Source organism: Ascaphus truei, chromosome 5 (assembly GCF_040206685.1).
Source record: "Ascaphus truei isolate aAscTru1 chromosome 5, aAscTru1.hap1, whole genome shotgun sequence".
In the NCBI taxonomy this organism is placed as follows: domain Eukaryota; kingdom Metazoa; phylum Chordata; class Amphibia; order Anura; family Ascaphidae; genus Ascaphus; species Ascaphus truei.
This window is the reverse complement of record NC_134487.1, coordinates 190255685-190274411: the sequence shown is the minus strand read 5'-3', so window position 1 is coordinate 190274411 and position 18727 is coordinate 190255685. Positions and strand designations below refer to the sequence as shown.

The window sequence follows — 18727 nt, the reverse complement described above, 5'->3', positions numbered from 1 at the left end:
AGCCACACACCTTATCTTAAATCTTCACAGTCCTCCCTTTTTATTCTTAAAAAAATAGTCTTTTAAGGATAATTCAGATAAAATTCAGAAACGTTGTGCTGGCCTGGAGGGTCCAAGATTGCATGACTTTGATAGTTCTGAAAACTCACAGAGCTGCTGGCTATCATATCAGCCAGATTGGTCTTTCTGCCATCATCTTCATCTGTATTCCATTGAGGGGGACTGACTTTTCCTTCCGAGATTGCATCTTCTGCGGTGTCGTCTGTGATCAGTGGCATGGCCTGGGTAGAGGGTGTTACACACCTTTGCAGTAGGGATTTACTGCACATGACACAGACATACAAAATAACCAGAACTGCAAGCACACAAAGAAATCCATTCATTAGCTTCGCTCCCAGGGAACTAACCCACTTGCTAATTCCTAACAGATCCCACCTCTCATCTCCGCCTTTCCTTAATTTCTCCTGTATCTCTGCGATCTTCTCTAGCTCATGCTCAATCTTACCACTTTGATCTCTAATAAAGACACAACATTGCTCTTTAACGAGGGCACATACGCCCCCCTTTGATGCTAAAATATAGTCTAGAGCCATTCTATTCTGTAGGGCCATTAATCTAATCTGAACCTGTTCTTGGTTAAGTAAGTTAATGGATAAAGCTGTAAAATTAAGGTCATATCCTCCCTGTACATTTTAGCTCCAGGCTGTAAATACATTTTTACACAAGTTTCATTGGTTGGTGGAGGCACCTGACCCATACATTGATTGTTGTTCCCAGTGTAATTTATATACAATCCACCTACAGGAACCTCATTTACCATTGGAATTCGGTTTAAAAGTTTAGAAAAGTTCCCTGTAAACAAATTTAAATTGACATTTCCTTTTTTAATTTCAGCATCAGTGTAAGGTATCGCTACCCAAGGGGCTGTTTATGTATGTAGTATATATCCGCACACCCAGCAGGATTCATTTACCTCATATTTATTATACAGTATATAGATCTGCAAACGTCAATAAATGTTTTGTCTTTTTCCCAAGGGGTTAAATGTACTTCTATCTTGCATCGGTGGGGGCCACTAGAGTATTACAGGGAATCATTGTATATATTCCCTTGTGACCCATTAACCTGTGTAGCATTGTGCGAGATTGTATGATTGTCTGCAAAATGATGTGTCCACAAAACAATAAACATTACAAATATTGCAAAACCGACCATCCCTAGCACTGCCTTATTATCATCTGGATGGCGTAGGCGGATCTTGCCTAGCGGGGCATACATCTTAAAAAAACAGACTCTAAAGCATAAAAAAATAATATTGAGTCCTGAAAAAACAAATTGTTCGTATAAGACCGGGCCTTGCCTGGGGTCTTATTCCCTCGGTGGTTAATGTTCTAGGATTTATTTTGCCCAGAGGTCAGGGGGAAAAAATCCCATCAATACACTGGCTTGATGACTCTTTGTCTTTGTTAGCTGTTTACGGTGGTGCCGGCACTAATTTTACGATGATGCTGCTTTGTATTCTCCTTGGTAGACTGTATGGGCTGCACCTAAGATTGGAGTGACTTAAAAAAATTTCATTAATAAAAAAACACAAGGAGAGTGCTTTTAGCCACTATTTTTAGTATCAGCACAATTTTTTTTTTAAACCACTGTTTTAGCATCCGCATATGGACAGGTGTGTTACGGAAAATCATATAAATTATCCCCTCTTTTGTTCATATGCAAATCCTATGCCATGTGAACAATATATGACATAAAGGATGATGGTATTTAAAACATTAGCATCTTGAGAGCTACTGCTTATGGTAAAAAATAAAATCTGGATTGCCTACAGTGGCATTTTTTAAAATGAGAGGCTTTAGTTGATTGTTCAAATTGAGACACCTTTTGGAGGGAAAGGAGAGGTAATGGTTAAAAGTTATAAAATATATCACATATGCAGTTAACTTTATAGGAAAAATTATTTCATATTTGATTTTATACTTACTCGTTTATATTGTACGCTCTGTGAAGTACTGAGTATACTTTTGACACTATTCAAATATAGAAATACCTATTCAATATTATTGTATTATTAATAAAACAATTTCAAACTTTAGCTGCTTAATATTGGCGTATAGCCAGTTACATTTTCTGGGCGTTCTGCCAAATGCCCTTGAACAGAGCAGTTAAAAATCGCTGGATTCTAGCATACACTGACTTTTATACAAATTGAGGCAGCTTAGAGCTAAAAAATGGAGCTTCTCATACAGCCCTATACAGGTTTAATTTTTCATGGTCTCTCAAAAAGAAAACAATCGGTGATTGTCCCTTGACATATCATGTTCTTGTAAGCTTTTACCAACATCTTAAAAAATTCCCAAACATCTCCTAATTAGAACAAATAGAATTTAAATGTGTTTACTGGTTACACAGAAACAGTAAGTACCACAAACAAGCATAATTTCACACTTCTCTGATACAAAGCAAAATCAACTTTACAAAAAATAATAAGATAAAAACCCAAAACAGACCAGTTTGATCCTGCAAACTCAGTCCAAATAAATAAATTAAAATATCATTCTCTTTTCCCATATTATAACTAAGCTGCTTTTAAACTTTTTTTTTTTTCCAAGTTCTGAGCTTCTAGTTACCTTTTCATGTCTGGAACGTGGTCTTTGTACATTCTTTAAGCTGGAGGAGGGGGGCCAGCCCGCTTGGGCTGCTTTTAACCTTCACTCTTTTAAATGACTGCTGTTCAAAAATCAGACAGGACCAGTTCATTTAAGAAAACAAACAGTTAGTTTCCTATTATAAGTTTGAACAGAGAAACCTTGATAACTAAAAAACAAAAACAAAACCATCTCTGCAACCTTTCCTATAAAACAAAAATCTTATTGTTTTAATCTACTATTTATTTCTCATATCTTCCATCAACATTCTTTCTACTTTCTACGGGCAATTAACAAAACTAACAAAACTCCAACATTTTCTTAATCCTGTGGGCCAGGGTAAAAATCTATAAAGCTTCCTTCCACTATTAGAGTAGACTCTTTCTTTTGTCTAATATTATTATTACAATAAAAAATAAACATTTCCTTTTTTTTTTTAAACTTTGCGTTCTAGATATACCTCGCTTCAGTCCTCACTCCTCTAAATCAGCACATAAAAAAAATCTTTATTTACAACACACCTGGTCTTTTAGTTTGCTGATAATAAAGCTGCAACAAGCGCATTCTTTCACACACAGATAAGAAGTTGTGTTACCAAAGTTAAATTTTCATTTCTCTAGAAAGCACCTAATATTCTGAAATTGTCTCAGAGCAAACCCCGCCCAAGCAGACACTCTTTCATACAGAAAGTCATCTATACCCACGAACATATCACACGTACACATAAATCAGAACAGACAAAAGGCAAAACAGACAAAATGGAGTACAGACAAAATGAATGACCAGTAACCCCAGACCCAAGCCCTCTTTCTTCTGTATAACCCCCCTGTCCATAATTATTTCACAACACCTATACTGACATACACAAACCTTTACTGGTATACTAACATAGACACACCTGTACTGACATACATACACCTGTACTGAAATGCTGACATAGACACACCTTTACTGATATGCTGACACACTCACACACACACCTGTACTGATATACTGACACACACCTGTACTGATGTATACACACTTACTGATGTACAGATATACACACACCTGTACTGACATACATACACCTGTACTGAAATGCTGACATAGACACACCTTTACTGATATGCTGACACACACACACACACACACCTGTACTGATATACTGACACACACCTGTACTGATGTATACACACTTACTGATGTACAGATATACACACACCTGTACTGATATGCTGACTTACACAATTGTACTGATATACTGACATACACACAGCTGTACTGATTCATACACACTTGTACTGATATATACACACATACTGGTATACACACACATACAGTTATACTTTTATTGACATACACACATACATATCCTTACACACACACGTATTACTAAAATACTGTAATACACACACACACACGTACTGAAATACTGACATATATATTACACATGTATGTACGAAAAATACATACACTTACTGACACACATAAATATGCAGGCACTAATGCACAATGAATTACACACATTCATGTACAAGTACAAATACTGACATACATATATGTACTTTTACTTATACATAAGGATATACTCACATACATGTAAAGGTACATCTACTGATATATACACACATACAGATACGTTTGGATATACGCATACATGCACAGGTACAGTACATATACCAATGTGCATTGAAAAGGAGAGATAACTCTCAATGTATTACTTCCTGGTAAAACATTTTAGAAACAAATCTTCTGCAAATACATATACGAATATACACGCAACTGATGTTGACATGCATGCACAGGAAAATACCTTGATTTACACATACTGTATACATGCGCAAGTCCATACTGATGGCAAAATACTTGAGGTCAGTCAGACAAAGGTTAGAGGTCAGACTGGACACAATGACAAACACACACAGCTGACACATAATGACACACACAGGTAAGAGGTCATGATGCCATACACAAAGATAAGAGATAATAGGTGACATGATAACACACACAGGTGAGCGGTGACATGAAGACACACACACACAGGTGAGAAGTGACATGATAACACACAGGTGAGCAGTGCCATAAAGACACACACCGGTAAAGGTGACATGAAAACACACAGGTGAGCGGTGACATGAAGACACACACAGGTGAGAGGTGACATGATTACACACACAGGTGAGAGGTGACATGATTACACACACAGGTGAGAAGTGATATGATAATACACAAAGGTGAGAGGTGACATGATAACACACACAGGTGAGAAGTGATATGATAATACACAAAGGTGAGAGGTGACATGATAACACACACAGGTGTGTGGTGACATGTTAACACACAGGGTAAGAGGGCACATGATGACACACACTGGGTGAAATGCGACATGGAACAACAAAGAGGTGATCAGCTGTGTCGCTTGCAGATTATGCGGTGGAGCAGGTGAGGCAGCTGCAGGAGAAGGCAGAGGGGATCGCAGGACGCATGTTACCATTCCAGGTTTTCTACAGGAACCAGGACCCAGAATACTTCCAACACGTCAGGTGCGTGTGTGTGAGGGACTAGCCAAGGAATCTCAACACACTGGAGCCTCTCTGATCTTCTCCTGCGAGATCACAAACACAAGTGGGCATCCTGTCTAGAATATAAATATACAGTACCTAATAATGCAAAGTTAATATGTTTACACTTGTCTGTGTATGTGAGAAATATTTAAAATATATTAACTACATCTAAATATTTATTTTTTTTTTTTCAACTTTCTTTTTATTGTTTTATACGTATAAATCACATGCATAACATTGCATTACTCTGTCTTGTTGGACAGGCTCTTCATTGGACATACCACATTTAACCGACATGGGGGGGACGACGACGACAAGACATAGATAGGTAGGGAAGGAAATAGGGGGGGAAGAGGGAGAGTTATCGGGGGAAGCCCCTTCTCATCGTGAGTTCCGCTATATATGGTTTAGTCACCACCGTCTCTCTGAAGTTTCAGTGTGGCGTTCTCAGATTGCTGAGTTCCTACTGGTTCCCGCCTTCTAATGTGGGGGGGTCTATTCTTAGGTCTCGTCGTCCAGTCCGAACATTGCTCTGTGCATCCAAGGAGAACTCATTTTGCTCTATCAATGCCAGATGGTGTCATTGCTCAGCCCTGGAATGTCTGTCTGGGCTAGCCACGGTAGCCAGACTTTTTGGAATTTTGTGCCAGTGTCATTAACCAGACTTGTTAACTTTTCCATCTGGCATACGAACCAAATTCGATTTCTGATTTTGTCTAATGATGGAATTGCATTCTGGTTCCACAATGCTGCGGTCTCGCACCGCATAGCTGTTGCAAAATGAGCTATCAGTTTGTTTCCCGTTCGTGAGACTTCGTCAGTGGGTTTACCTAGTAGGAACAGCCACGGGTCTAGCTGAATTTGGAGGCCCAAAATCCTCTGTAGCCAATCTCTAATCTGTTGCCAAACTGGCGTTAGCCTCGGGCAGGACCACAGCATGTGTACCAGATCTCCTGGTTCCCCGCACTGCCGTGGGCAGAGCGGGGAAGCGCCTGTAATAAATTTAGCTAATCTGACTCTAGTGAGATACCACCTTAATAGTACCTTATATGAGTTCTCCTTCAATGTAGTGCATATTGAGGTGCTAGCCACTGCTTTAAAAATTGCCGTCCAGTCGTCGTCATCTAATGTTTCGTTGAGGTCAGCCTCCCATTGCCTCGTGAAACTGGGTCTGGGTGTTCCGTCCTTGTCAGAACCGACCACATTTCTGTATAGAGTAGAGATCAGTCCCCGCGTGTCTGTGCCCCGCACGCAGAGCCGTTCGAAATTCGTTAAAGGAGGTCTTTCTGTGTGATTGTTATAAAATGCCCGGACCTGGAGGTACCTAAGAAATTCTGTGTTGGGAATGCCCGTTTCTGACTTTAATTGGTCAAATGATTTAATCGTGTTGCTACCCTCCAAGTCTTTCAATCTATTTACCCCTAGTTGTCGCCAGAGCCTGAAACTTTCACCCTTATGTCCATGAGCAAAATCGGGGTTGCTATACAGAGGTGTCATGAATGTATGTTTAGAAGTCAATGAGGCACTACATTTTGATCCCTCCCAGACCGATAGCGAGTTGAGCACTGATGCCAACGGCTCTTTTATAGCTTTTACCCTTGTTTTCGGGTACCAGATCAGATCTCTGAGCTCGAGTGGGGCGCACACCTCCCTCTCCAGTGCCACCCACCTTCGTAGCTCTGGGTCTCCGTGCCATTGCGTAATTTGGTACAACTGCGCCGCTTTATAATAGGACAATAAGCATGGCACTGCTAGTCCTCCCGCCTCTTTAGGTTTTTGCATAATAGATGCTTTTATCCGTGGTTTTTTGTCATTCCATTTTGTCATTCCATTTTGTTATGGCGTTTTGTAAATCTTTGATCTCGGATCTTACCACGGGTATCGGGAGAGTTTGAAACAGATAGAGTATCCGGGGGAGAACGTTCACCTTCACACTGTAAATTCGGCCTATCCACGAAATGCCAAATGCCGACCAGTCTCGTAATTCCCTTTTTAATATCTTTAGGAGACTGGGGTAGTTGGCTTGATAGAGGGAGGCTGTTTTTTTGTAAGGTGCACCCCCAGATATTTTAGGGACTTGGGCTGCCACTTAAACTCGAAGTTGAGTTCCATTAGTTTTCGCATCTCGTCAGGGACGTTCAAGCACATTGCCTCTGTTTTTGATTGGTTAATCTTAAAACCTGAGATCTGCTTGAATCGCCCCAAGAGCGCAAAGAGGTTGGGGAGGGAGGTGAGTGGCTTAGTAATCGTCAAAATAATGTCATCTGCATATAGCGCTATCTTATGCTCCTGTGTGTGTATTTGGACCCCCGTGATGTCTTTATTCTTGCGTATGTGTGCTGCTAGTGGTTCGATGCATAAGGCAAAGAGTAGGGGGGATAACGGGCACCCCTGCCTCGTCCCACTTTTGACCAGGAACAGCTCAGATGGGCAACCCTGGTGAAGCAACTTCGCTGCTGGCGCTGTGTATAATGCTTTAATTGCCCTGAGGGTCTTTTCACCAAATCCGAACGCCCAAGCGTGGTCTCCATGTATGCCAGTCTATCCTGTCAAAGGCTTTCTCCGCATCTAGGCTTAACACTAGGCTCAGGACCTTGTTGGCGTTGACAAAGTCAACTATGTCTATTACTCTTCTAGTATTATCGGCCGCTTGTCTATCTCTAATAAAGCCAACCTGGTCCGGATGGATCAGCCCAGGCATGATGACACTTAATCTATTGGCCAGTAATTTAGAATAGATTTTAACATCCGAATTGATCAATGATATCGGCCTATAACTTTGGCAATTTGTGGGATCTTTGTCCTTTTTATGGATCAAGGAGATTGACGCTTGGAGCATCTGATCTGAGAAGGGTTCTCCCGCTAGGACCCCGTTAAATAACCGAAGCATGTGTGGGGCTAGTGTTCCTATAAATTTTTTATAATAGAGGTTGGAGAACCCGTCTGGGCCCGGGGCCTTGGAAGACTTTAAGTTTTTGACTACTGCTGTCAATTCTTCCCGAGTGAAATCACTTTGTATCGCCTCCCTCTCCAATCTGCCCACCTGTGGTAAATCGGCTTCCGATAAGAACTCGTGTAAAATGCCCGACGTTTTTACATTATGAGTCACCTTCTCCCCGTTATACAACTGCGCATAATATTGTCGGAACTCCTCCACGATAACTTTAGGGTTAGAGGAAATCCCTCCTGTTTTAGTTCTGATTGCTTGTATGTTATAATTCGGTTGCCTATTGCGGAGATGGGTAGCTAGCATCGTGTCCGGCTTGTTTGCCTTCTCATAAAATTTTCTATGTGTCCAACTCAATTCCTTTTCGGCCCTGGAGGTGAGGAGGAGGCCAAGCTCAGTCCTTACATCCTTCAACTCCTTTAGGATTTCCCCTCTGCCTGATCGGCTATGTAGTGCCGAGAGCTCGTGTAGCCTCTTGTATAATTGTGCTGATTTGGCATCTCTCTGTTTTTTCTTTTTAGCTGCTATGCTTATCAGTACCCCCCTCATCGTGGCTTTGTGAGCCTCCCACAACAGCGTGTGGGATTCCACACTGCCCAGGTTGGTCTGAAAGAATTGCTGAATTTCCGTCTTAACTTCTGTCTCTACTTCTGGTATCTTAATCAGTGATTCGTTAAGTTTCCAATTTGCTCCTGGACTAATAGATCTAAATTGTGTGCATCTCAGCTCTACTGATGCATGGTCCGACCACGTAATGTCGTTTATTGTGGAGTCGGAGATCTGTGGGACCATTCTACTAGACACGAAAAAGTGGTCGATCCTGCTATAGCTGTCGTGGGGGTTTGAGTAAAAAGTATAACTCCGCTCTCCTGGATTATATTCCCCTCTGCCCATCTGTGTAGCGTCTGGAAAAAGCCGTGAAAGAACTGCGGCTCATTCTCACACGGTGCATAGACGCAGGCCAGTGTTACCCTACACTGCTGTAGCAGACCGACTAGGATGAGGCCCCTTGGTGTCTCTTTTTATTTTTTCTAGCTGGAACGGGAGTTTGTTGTTAAATACAATTGCTACTCCTTTTTTTTTCTCCCTGGCGAAGGCCAGGAAGAACTGCCTATAGCCCTTGTCTAGATATCCTGGACTGCTTTGTGCACTAAAATGTGTTTCCTGTAGGAAGATCACATCCGCCCTTCTTCGTTTGAATTCGGTGAACGCCATCTTATGTTTTTTGGGGCTATTGAACCCCTTAACATTCTGGGAGATCAGTGTTACTGCCATAGACATGTGAGATGTGGGTGGCTGTGTGTGGCTTGGGTCAGGATCTTACCCGCGGGAGGTCGCTTTTGTTGGTGGAGACTTCCTTGGTGGTGAATCACTCTCACTCTTGTTCCTTCTTGATGAGGGTGGGATACATTGAAGGGAGGGAACACTAGGGATAAGCAGGGGAAACAACAAACATGTAAAGAAACATAGAGAACCATGGAGGTCCCTAGGGACCCCAGGTTCAGTGCCCAGCTGTGGCTCCGCCTCTCTGGACCCACCTCCCTCCCAGTCCAGTCCCATGGCCTCTCCTGCAGACCATGTATTTCCGGGACTTTTGCAGGGGTGTGGGGGGAACCCCCACCCCTGCCGCCGAAACGCATGCCTTCGGGTAGGGTTAGTGGTGTTCTCCTATCCCCCTGCCGGCATCTACTGTCTATTTCCGGAACTGCCACCCCGGAACCCGGTCGCATTAAACTAGGGATATAACTTTAATGTGCCTGTCTTGTATCTCCTCTCATGTATCTCCTCTAGGGGATCTCTACGTCCTGGGTTGCCTACTGAGGGTTTCCTCCCTTTCCGATTCCTGTCATGAGCCCTCCCCTACTGCCTCCCTTCTGGGCTGCCACTCTGTTGACCTTCATGGGGTCCTGCCGGCCCGACTCCACCTTTCTATTTTTTCTGAGGAGCCCCCAGCCCATCTCCTCCTGGGCTACTCTAGGCTTTCTCCCCCCGTACTCCTCCTATGTCCCCTCTCCTGCTGCCTCGCCACCCGGTGCTGCTGTCCAGGTCACCCCTCCCTGCTCCGGTGGTGGAATTCGCGCACCCCCGCCGGAGGGGAATCAGGGCACTTCCCGAACTGCGCTTCCGGTCTGACATCACATCCGCCTCCGGATATCCGCCAGCCCCCGTGGTCCCCCGTGGTCTCGGCTGTGTGCGCTGCAGAGTCGCGTCACTCGGAGGCAGGCTGTGGGCGTGGATGGATGCTTCTGTGGGCGGGCTCGCGCTGCTCCTCACTCCGTCCCGCCAAAAGTGCAGCCTCCATGGAGAGTTTTCCGCCGACTGTCCTTCTCCAGGTGAGTCCCGGGACGCCATTTTGTTTTTGAAAGCAGGATTTCCTGGATCTTTATGTTGAGGGGGGGCTGTTTCGCCGCCAGAGCTCCTGTTCTGCGTCGTTTGTGGCCCGGCCAGGACTACAGTTCAGACTTTTCAGATCAGGCAGTAAAATCAACTCAAAACCGAACTTTTGAAACTGTGAGTGTCTTTTAGGGGTTACTGGGCTTCTGGGTCAGCTCTTTCTTTGCGCCGTTCTGCTGATGTGGGTACTGTTTCCCATTCCGCGGGACGTGGCTGCCGTGCCTCCGGGCTCCCCGGTTCTGCTACCGCAGATTTAATGGCCAGCTTCTTTAGAAAGTTTTTCCCCTCCGTGGGGTGTTTTATCACATGTGAGCGGCCATTCCGCATGACCACCAGGGCGAACGGGAAAGCCCACCTGTAGCGGACTTCCCTGTCTCTCAGCAGTTTCGTGACCGGGTGGAGGGCCCTTCTTCGTGCCAGGGTGATAGGGGAGAGGTCCTGGTACACTGCCATAGAGATTCCCTCAAAGATTACCGTGGGAGTGGACCGCGTGATTTTGCTGATCTCATCTTTGGTTCTATAGTAGTGTAGCCGGAGGATCACGTCTCTGGGCGGATTGTTAGGTGTGGGGCGCGACCGCAGGGCACGGTGGCAGCGGTCCATTGCTAGTTCAGCCTCCGTTTTGCCTGGCATGATGGAGGTCATCCACCTGCTGAGCAGCTCCTCTGGGTCCAGGATCTCCTCTGGTATGCCCCTTATCCGCAAGTTGTTGCGCCTGTCACGGTTCTCGCTGTCCTCCTGTCTGTCCTCCAGTTCCAGCACCCTGGCTTCCAGGTCTCCCATCCTTTTATTTGTTTCTCCCTGGCATCATGCACTTTCCTCCATTCTTTCCTCCAATTCATTTGTGCGGGATCCAATTTGCTGGATATCTTTGCGTAGGCTCTCTACCTCTCCCCTAAAAAACGTCTTTAAATCAACGAGAAGCCGGTCTATTTCACCTCTGGGGTAGAATCAGAGTCTGAGGCTGCTGGTATCTCCTCCGGCCTTGCCTTAATCCCTGTCAGGAATCGGCGTTCTCCACGCTCCCCACACAGAGCACCCCCTTCCCGCAGGGAGCCCCTGGACACACGAAACAAACCTGCCTTACCGGCCTCCACGGCTTCTCGCCCCTGCCGCCGTCGCGGGATCACTCCCCTCGGCGATTCCTCTGCTCAGCGCAGGGCGCGCCGACGCCCTCCTGCACACACACCTGCACCATCCACTGGTTCGGTTCACACGCGTACACGAGTTACGAAGCACGCTCAGTCTGCACACTCTTATTCCCGTCCCCCGGACCTCAGGCTCCGCCCCCGCACACTGCACGGGCATACTCAGGTTACCAACAAGACTCACCTGGCCTGTTATGCCTGCACCAATCTGCAGTGTCTCCCTGTAGCTCTTCCTGTCCCGCCTCCGTTCCTAATTGGACCATCCTGCTTTATCTAGCTCCTCTCTGCTCTCAGTCTTTGCTCGACATAGTCTCCGCATGGAAGTACTTCTGGATTCTCTCAGTGTTTTCACAGGTTTTGACGCGGCTCGTACGACTACCCCCTCTGGCTCTCGATCTCGGCACTCCTTGGACAATGCTCACTCTGGTAACCCCTTGAACACGGCTTGGACAACGACCTATCTCCACTCTCCACTCCCTGACTTCGGCAAGGCATCATTCACTCTATCTCTACAACCGGTACCGGCAAGTATTGTCTACCTTACTACACCTGGCCTGGCAACGCTTCATACCACACTCCGGACACGCTCCCTTTGCTGGGGGTGCGTGTATTACCACTTCCCCCTTCAGCTCAGGGGACGGGTCTGGTCTGCGGGCAGCACCGGCGTAACATTATGTCGAGCCCACAAGACGCAGACCAGACCGAACTTCAACAGTTTCTCTCCAATCTGCTTCAGCAAAACCAGGCCATGGCGGATCAAATTGTGGCACTTTCACGCCAGGTCGCAGTACTCTCAGACAGGGTACCGACCGCGACCCCGCCAGATGTAAGCCCCACTCCGCAAGCGCAGTTAGCAGCTCAGATGTAAGGATTCCTCCCCCCAGGCCTTATGCAGGTGAACCGCAAGATTGTAGGGGTTTCCTAAACCAGTGTGAGGTGCAGTTTGAAATGGCCCCCCATCTCTACAATACTGATCGCAAGAAGGTAGCCTACATTTATAACCTCCTCACTGGCAGCGCCCTGGCTTGGGCTTCCCCGGTTTGGGAGCGACGTTCTGACCTTACCCAAGATTACCCGGCATTTAAAGCCGAGTTTCAACAAGTATTCGATTCTCCCGCTCGTCGGTAGATGGCATCTGTTTCTCTCCTCCAGATCACTCAGGGACGGCGAATGGTGACACAGTATGCTGTGGAATTCCGGACTCTAGCAGCCGAGACTAACTGGGGACAAGAGGCTCTCATCTCCGTGTTCTGGCAAGGCCTGGCAGATCCCATCAAGGACGAACTCTCTCGCCAATCCAGGCCAGATCAATTGGAGGTCCTCATTGATTTGGCTGTCCGGGTGGATCAACGTATCCAGGTACGCCGCTCTGAGCGTCAGCACACTCGCTTTCATAACTTTCAAGTTCCGTTCTCCAGTACTCCCAGCAACACTCCTGCTCCCCCAAGTGCTACCATACCTCTTCGTCCTGCACTGGAGTTGCCAGAGCAAATGCAATTGGGGGTACAACGCATTCGCACACCGATACGGCAGTTCCGCCACGCCGGGGGATTGTGTTTCTACTGCGGATCCATGGAACATCTGTTTCGGGAGTGTCCACTGCGTCCGGGAAATGGGAACACCCAGTGAGTACAGAGGGGCTCTCTCTGGGTGTAATGTCTCCACGTCCCCTTTGTAAAGGTGAACTCCCTAAGAAACTTACATTTCCAGTCTCCCTTTCAGGCAATAAGTTCAAGACTTCTACCGCCGCTTTCATTGACTCAGGAGCTGGAGGAAACTTCGTGGATCTTGAATTCGCCAGGTTAAACCGTATACCACTCGTGAGAAAGAAGGTTCCCATCGCACTCGTCGGTATCGATGGACGTCCTCTTACCCCGGCCCACATCCCCTTAGAGACGGCTCCCTTGCTTCTGTCCTCACATCTGCACAAGGAGATCTTAGTTCTCGATGCCATTCACGCTCCTGGGATACCCATCACCCTTGGTCTTCCTTGGCTACAGCTTAACAATCCTCTCATTGACTGGACTTCCTCTGCTCCCATTTCCTGGAGGCCGAGGTCAGACGAGACTCATCAACTGCTGGCCAATACCTCTGTTCCCGAAGTTATTCTACCTTCCGTTTACCATCAATTCCGGGACGTTTTCAATAAGGTACAGTCAGACCTCTTGCCGCCACACAGGACTTACGATTGTCCGATCGATCTAGTTCCAGGTTACTCCCTACCCAAGTCCAAGACCTACCCCTTGTCGTTACCAGAATCTAATGCTATGGATGAATATACAGTATCCAGGAGAATCTCAAGAAAGGCTTTATTCGTCACTCCAATTCCCCAGCAGGGGCTGGGTTTTTCTTCGTCAAGAAAAAGGACGGGTCGTTGAGGCCTTGCATCGACTACAGGGGTTTAAACCACATAACTATTAAAAATCATTAACCCCTTCCCCTTATTAACGAACTGTTCGATAAATTGCATGGGGCCAAGATTTTTTCCAAGTTGGATCTACGTGGTGCCTATAACCTGGTGCGCATCAGGAAGGGGGATGAATGGAAAACGGCCTTAAACACGCGTAGTGGACACTACGAGTATCTGGTAATGCCTTTCGGCTTATGTAATGCTCCCGCTGTCTTCCAGGATTTCATCAACGACGTCTTTCGTAAGGTACTCAATATTTTTGTCATTGTATACTTGGATGATATCCTGATTTTTCCAAAGATCTCCAGGACCATATACGCCACACCTCCTACGTCCTTTCCCGTCTCCGTGAACACCATTTGTACGCCAAACTGGAGAAGTGCACCTTTCATCAGACCTCTACTCCGTTCCTGGGGTACATCATTTCCGATGAGGGGTTTATGATGGACTCCGGTAAACTTCAAGCAGTCACTGAATTGCCAAGACCCAACTCTCTCAAGGCCATACGACGTTTTTAAGGGTTCGCTAATTATTATCGTAAGTTTATACAGAGTTTTTCCACCATTGTGGCACCCCTTTCTGCGCTCACCAAAAAAGGAGCTGATCCTTCTGCTTGGTCATCCGAGGCCATCTCCGCCTTCGAGACACTCAAGGAGGCCTTTATATCCGCACCTATTCTCCGTCATCCCAACATTGAACTTCCCTTCGTCCTGGAGGTCGACGCTTCTGATTGCGGCGCTGGTGCCGTTCTTTCTCAGAGACCCACACCCCAAGATAAGTTACATCCCTGTGCATATTTTTCCAAGAAATTCTCGTCTGCCGAGAGGAACTATGACGTGTGTAACAGGGAACTTCTGGCCGTGAAGATGGCTCTTCAAGAGTGGAGACACCTGCTGGAGGGGTCGAAAGAGCCGTTTACTATTGTCACGGACCACAAGAACCTTCTTTACATAGAGAACGCTCGACGCCTTGGTCCACGACAGGCTCGTTGAGCTCTTTTTTTTTCTCGATTCGATTTTCACCTTTCCTATATCCCCGGGACCAAGAACGTAAAGGCAGACGCACTCTTCCGTATACATTCTTCTGAAGAGAGGCCAGAGGAATCTTTGGAGACTATCCTTCCGCATGAGAGGATTCTCGCCACGTCTTCTTTCATGAATCTTGACAAGATTTTGCACTCCCAGAGACGCATTCCCAAGGACTTGGTCGTTCCCGACAACAAACTCTTTGTACCTTCCAAATTTGTTCCAGAGGTCCTGTCTTGGGGTCACTCCTCTAAATCTGCAGGTCATCCAGGTTTTAAGAAGACTACTGATCTCATTCGTCGGAATTTCTGGGGGCCAAGGATGTCTCAAGATATTCTGGAGTTTACCCGCGCCTGCCCCATGTGCGCTCAAAGCAAGCCTCTCCATCAAAAGCCTCAGGGTTTTCTGTTACCCCTTCCAGTTCCCGACCGCCCCTGGTCCCACATTTCGATGGACTTCATCGTGGAGTTGCCCAGGTCCAGAGGAATGAACACTATCTTGGTGGTCGTGGACAGGTTCTCGAAGATGTCCCATTTCATTCCACTTAAAGGATTACCCACCTCCCCCGCCCTTGCTGATATCTTTACGGAGCAGATTTTCCGGATTCATGGGATCCCTTCATCCATTGTTTCTGACAGAGGTTCTCAGTTCGTATCCAAATTTTGGAGAGCTTTCACGAAGAGATTGGGCATCTCTTCTTCTTTCTCTTCCGCCTATCATCCTCAGTCCAATGGACAAACGGAGAGAATCAATCAATCCCTGGAGAAGTACCTGAGATGTTTCATATCCGATTTCCAGGATGATTGGGTTCAACTCCTCTCTTGGGCAGAGTATGCCGTCAATTCTGCAAAAAACGAGTCCACCCGGGAGTCGCCCTTCTTTATAAATTATGGGTTCCATCCTCCCTGTCTTCCCATCCCCAACATCCCTTCTGGAGTACCAGCCGTAGATGAACGCATTTCTTCCCTCCAAACCACATGGTCCAGGATTCAGTCTACCCTTCTCAACTCCTCCCGCAGATCGAAACTACAGGCCGATCGTCGTCGTCGTTCGGCGCCCAGTTACAAAACATTTGTTTTTATTGTTATACCTTGCACTAATTCTCTCAAACACATCTTTGCAAGGCATCTGTGCTGTGTTTCTCCCCTTTAGTTTAACCTCCCCTTTCTCTGCCAGAGGAGATGACGTGGAAATCACCATGACTACATGGATGGTTTGTAAACAACTCACCCACTTCGCATATACTGTGTCACGTCACTTCCGGTATTTTGGACTAAGCCATGTCACTTCCGGTTTCCGGTCATGGCGGCTGAACGCTATTCCAGGTAATTAGTTCAGTATAAGAGGGGGAACACAGCACACCTACACTCACTCTCTGACGAAGCGCCGCACAGGCGTGAAACGCGTAAGAGGAGGAGACTTTGCACCCATACCTGTCTGCACCATGACGTGTCAATAAAGAAACTTTTTATTTTCACCGCTGCTGTCCTGTGGAGTCCTGTTGTTCCGCTGTGCTCTGCATTGCCGCATCCTGTGGTAACCACGGGATTTGGTATGGCTCTCCTCTAAGAATATCCACCTCAAGGTACCATCTCCTAAACTGGCACCTAAGTTCCTGGGTCCCTTCCCTATTTGCGAACAAATCAATCCCGTGGCATTCCGGCTCCAACTACCACCAATTATGAAGATTCCCAATGTCTTTCATGTGTCCCTCTTAAAACCATTTATCTCCAGTCACTTCTTTCCGGATCAGACTCGTAAACCGGATCAAATACTGTACAAAATAACGAGGAATATGAAGTTCACTCTCTTTTGGATTCTCGCCTATCCAGGGGTCAGCTCCAGTTCTTGGTGCAGTGGAAGGGCTTTGGCCCTGAAGAGAGATCCTGGGTACCTTCAAAGGACATTCATGCCCGGCCCTTCTTAAGTCCTTCAGGAAAAAGTTTCCAGAGAAACCGTTCTTGGACCGTCCTGAGGCCGTTCCTGAAGAGGGGGGTACTGTCAGGAATCGGCGTTCTCCTCGCTCTCCACACAGAGCACTCCCTCCCCGCAGGGAGCCCCTGGACACACAAAACAATCCTGCCTTACCGGCCTCCACGGCTCCTCGCCCCTGCCGCCGTCGCGGGATCACTCCCCTCGGCGATTCCTCTGCTCAGCGCTGGGCGCGCCCACGCCCTCCTGCACGCACACCTGCACCATCCACTGGTTCGGTTCACATGCGTACACGAGTTATGGAGCACGCTCAGTCTGCACACTCTTATTCCCGTCCTCCGGACCTCAGGCTCCGCCCCCGCACACTGCACGGGCATACTCAGGTTACCAACAAGACTCACCTGGCCTGTTATGCCTGCACCAATCTGCAGTGTCTCCCTGTAGCTCTTCCTGTCCCGCCTCCGTTCCTAATTGGACCTTCCTGCTTTATCTAGCTCCTCTCTGCTCTCAGTCTTTGCTCGACATAGTCTCTGTATGGAAGTACTTCTGGATTCTCTCAGTGTTTTCACAGGTTCTGACGCGGCTCGTACGACTACCCTCTCTGGCTCTCGATCTCGGCACTCCTTGGACAACGCTCACTCTGGTAACCCCTTGAACACGGCTTGGACAACGACCTATCTCCACTCTCCACTCCCTGACTTCGGCGAGGCATCCTTCACTCTATCTCTACAACCGGTACCGGCAAGTATTGTCTACCTTACTACACCTGGCCTGGCAACGCTTCATTCCACACTCCGGACACGCTCCCTTTGCTGCGGGTGCGTGTATTACCACTTTCCCCTTCAGCTCAGGGGACGGGTCTGGTCTGCGGGCAGCACCGGCGTAACACTCCCTCCGGTGAAGTAGGAGCGCACGTCCGTTTTGCGCTTGTTTTTCTGTCTGGTCGTCGCCATTGTCCCCTTTATATGATGTTTTCTTGTTCAGAGTATGTTCACAGCTTCGGTGCTATGCTTTGGTCCCAGGTCGCTGCGCCGAAAATATCTTATTTAGCTTATTATTGCCGACGGGTAGTGGAGCTTCTGTCTCACACCTCCTGCACCATACCCGTCGCGCATGCGCCTCCCAATAAGCATTTTTGCTAGCCTAAATATTTTTTTAAGCAACCAACTAAGGCGCTAACGACTATAAATTGGGATGCTGAAGGATTCCCATCTTGTTGAACGGTACCGCACACCAAAGCTAGACGCCATTTTGTGAAAGAATAGACCATGAGCCCTACTTGTGTGAATATATATATATATATATATATATATTAAGACTGTCAGTACTCAGTCGTTACATGCTTAGGTGTGCTTGATACAGGATTAAGTTATAGGTTAACCAACAGAGATCGAAGAGCCCGCTCAGCCTCTGTGTGAGGTATGCTATCGGGTACACTAGGGGAAATAATTACATGTAACAATAAAGCTTAAGCCCTAGAAACTCCTCAGTGATGAGTAGTGGGCGAAGGACTGAGCCCCCTTATAGCATGCACTCACTAAGCACTGGTGTGAATAGTAGTATATATACTGTACATGGGTAAAATACCCCTACGGGAGCCAGGGGAGAAGGATAGGTCCTTAACAGTGTGAGAGAATGGTGGCAATGTTAAAACAAATTTATTGAGTCCGTAGA

General features: G+C 46.7%; 1 protein-coding gene across 1 annotated transcript in view; it reads left to right on the top strand.

Moving 5' to 3' along the window:
* The window catches only part of PHYHIP (phytanoyl-CoA 2-hydroxylase interacting protein), a 53388-nt gene that overhangs the window by 14265 nt on the left and 20396 nt on the right, over positions 1-18727 (top strand). The window contains exon 3 of the mRNA XM_075601454.1: positions 5059-5176. Coding sequence (XP_075457569.1) covers positions 5059-5176 — 118 coding nt within the window. The remainder of the gene's footprint in view (positions 1-5058; positions 5177-18727) is intronic.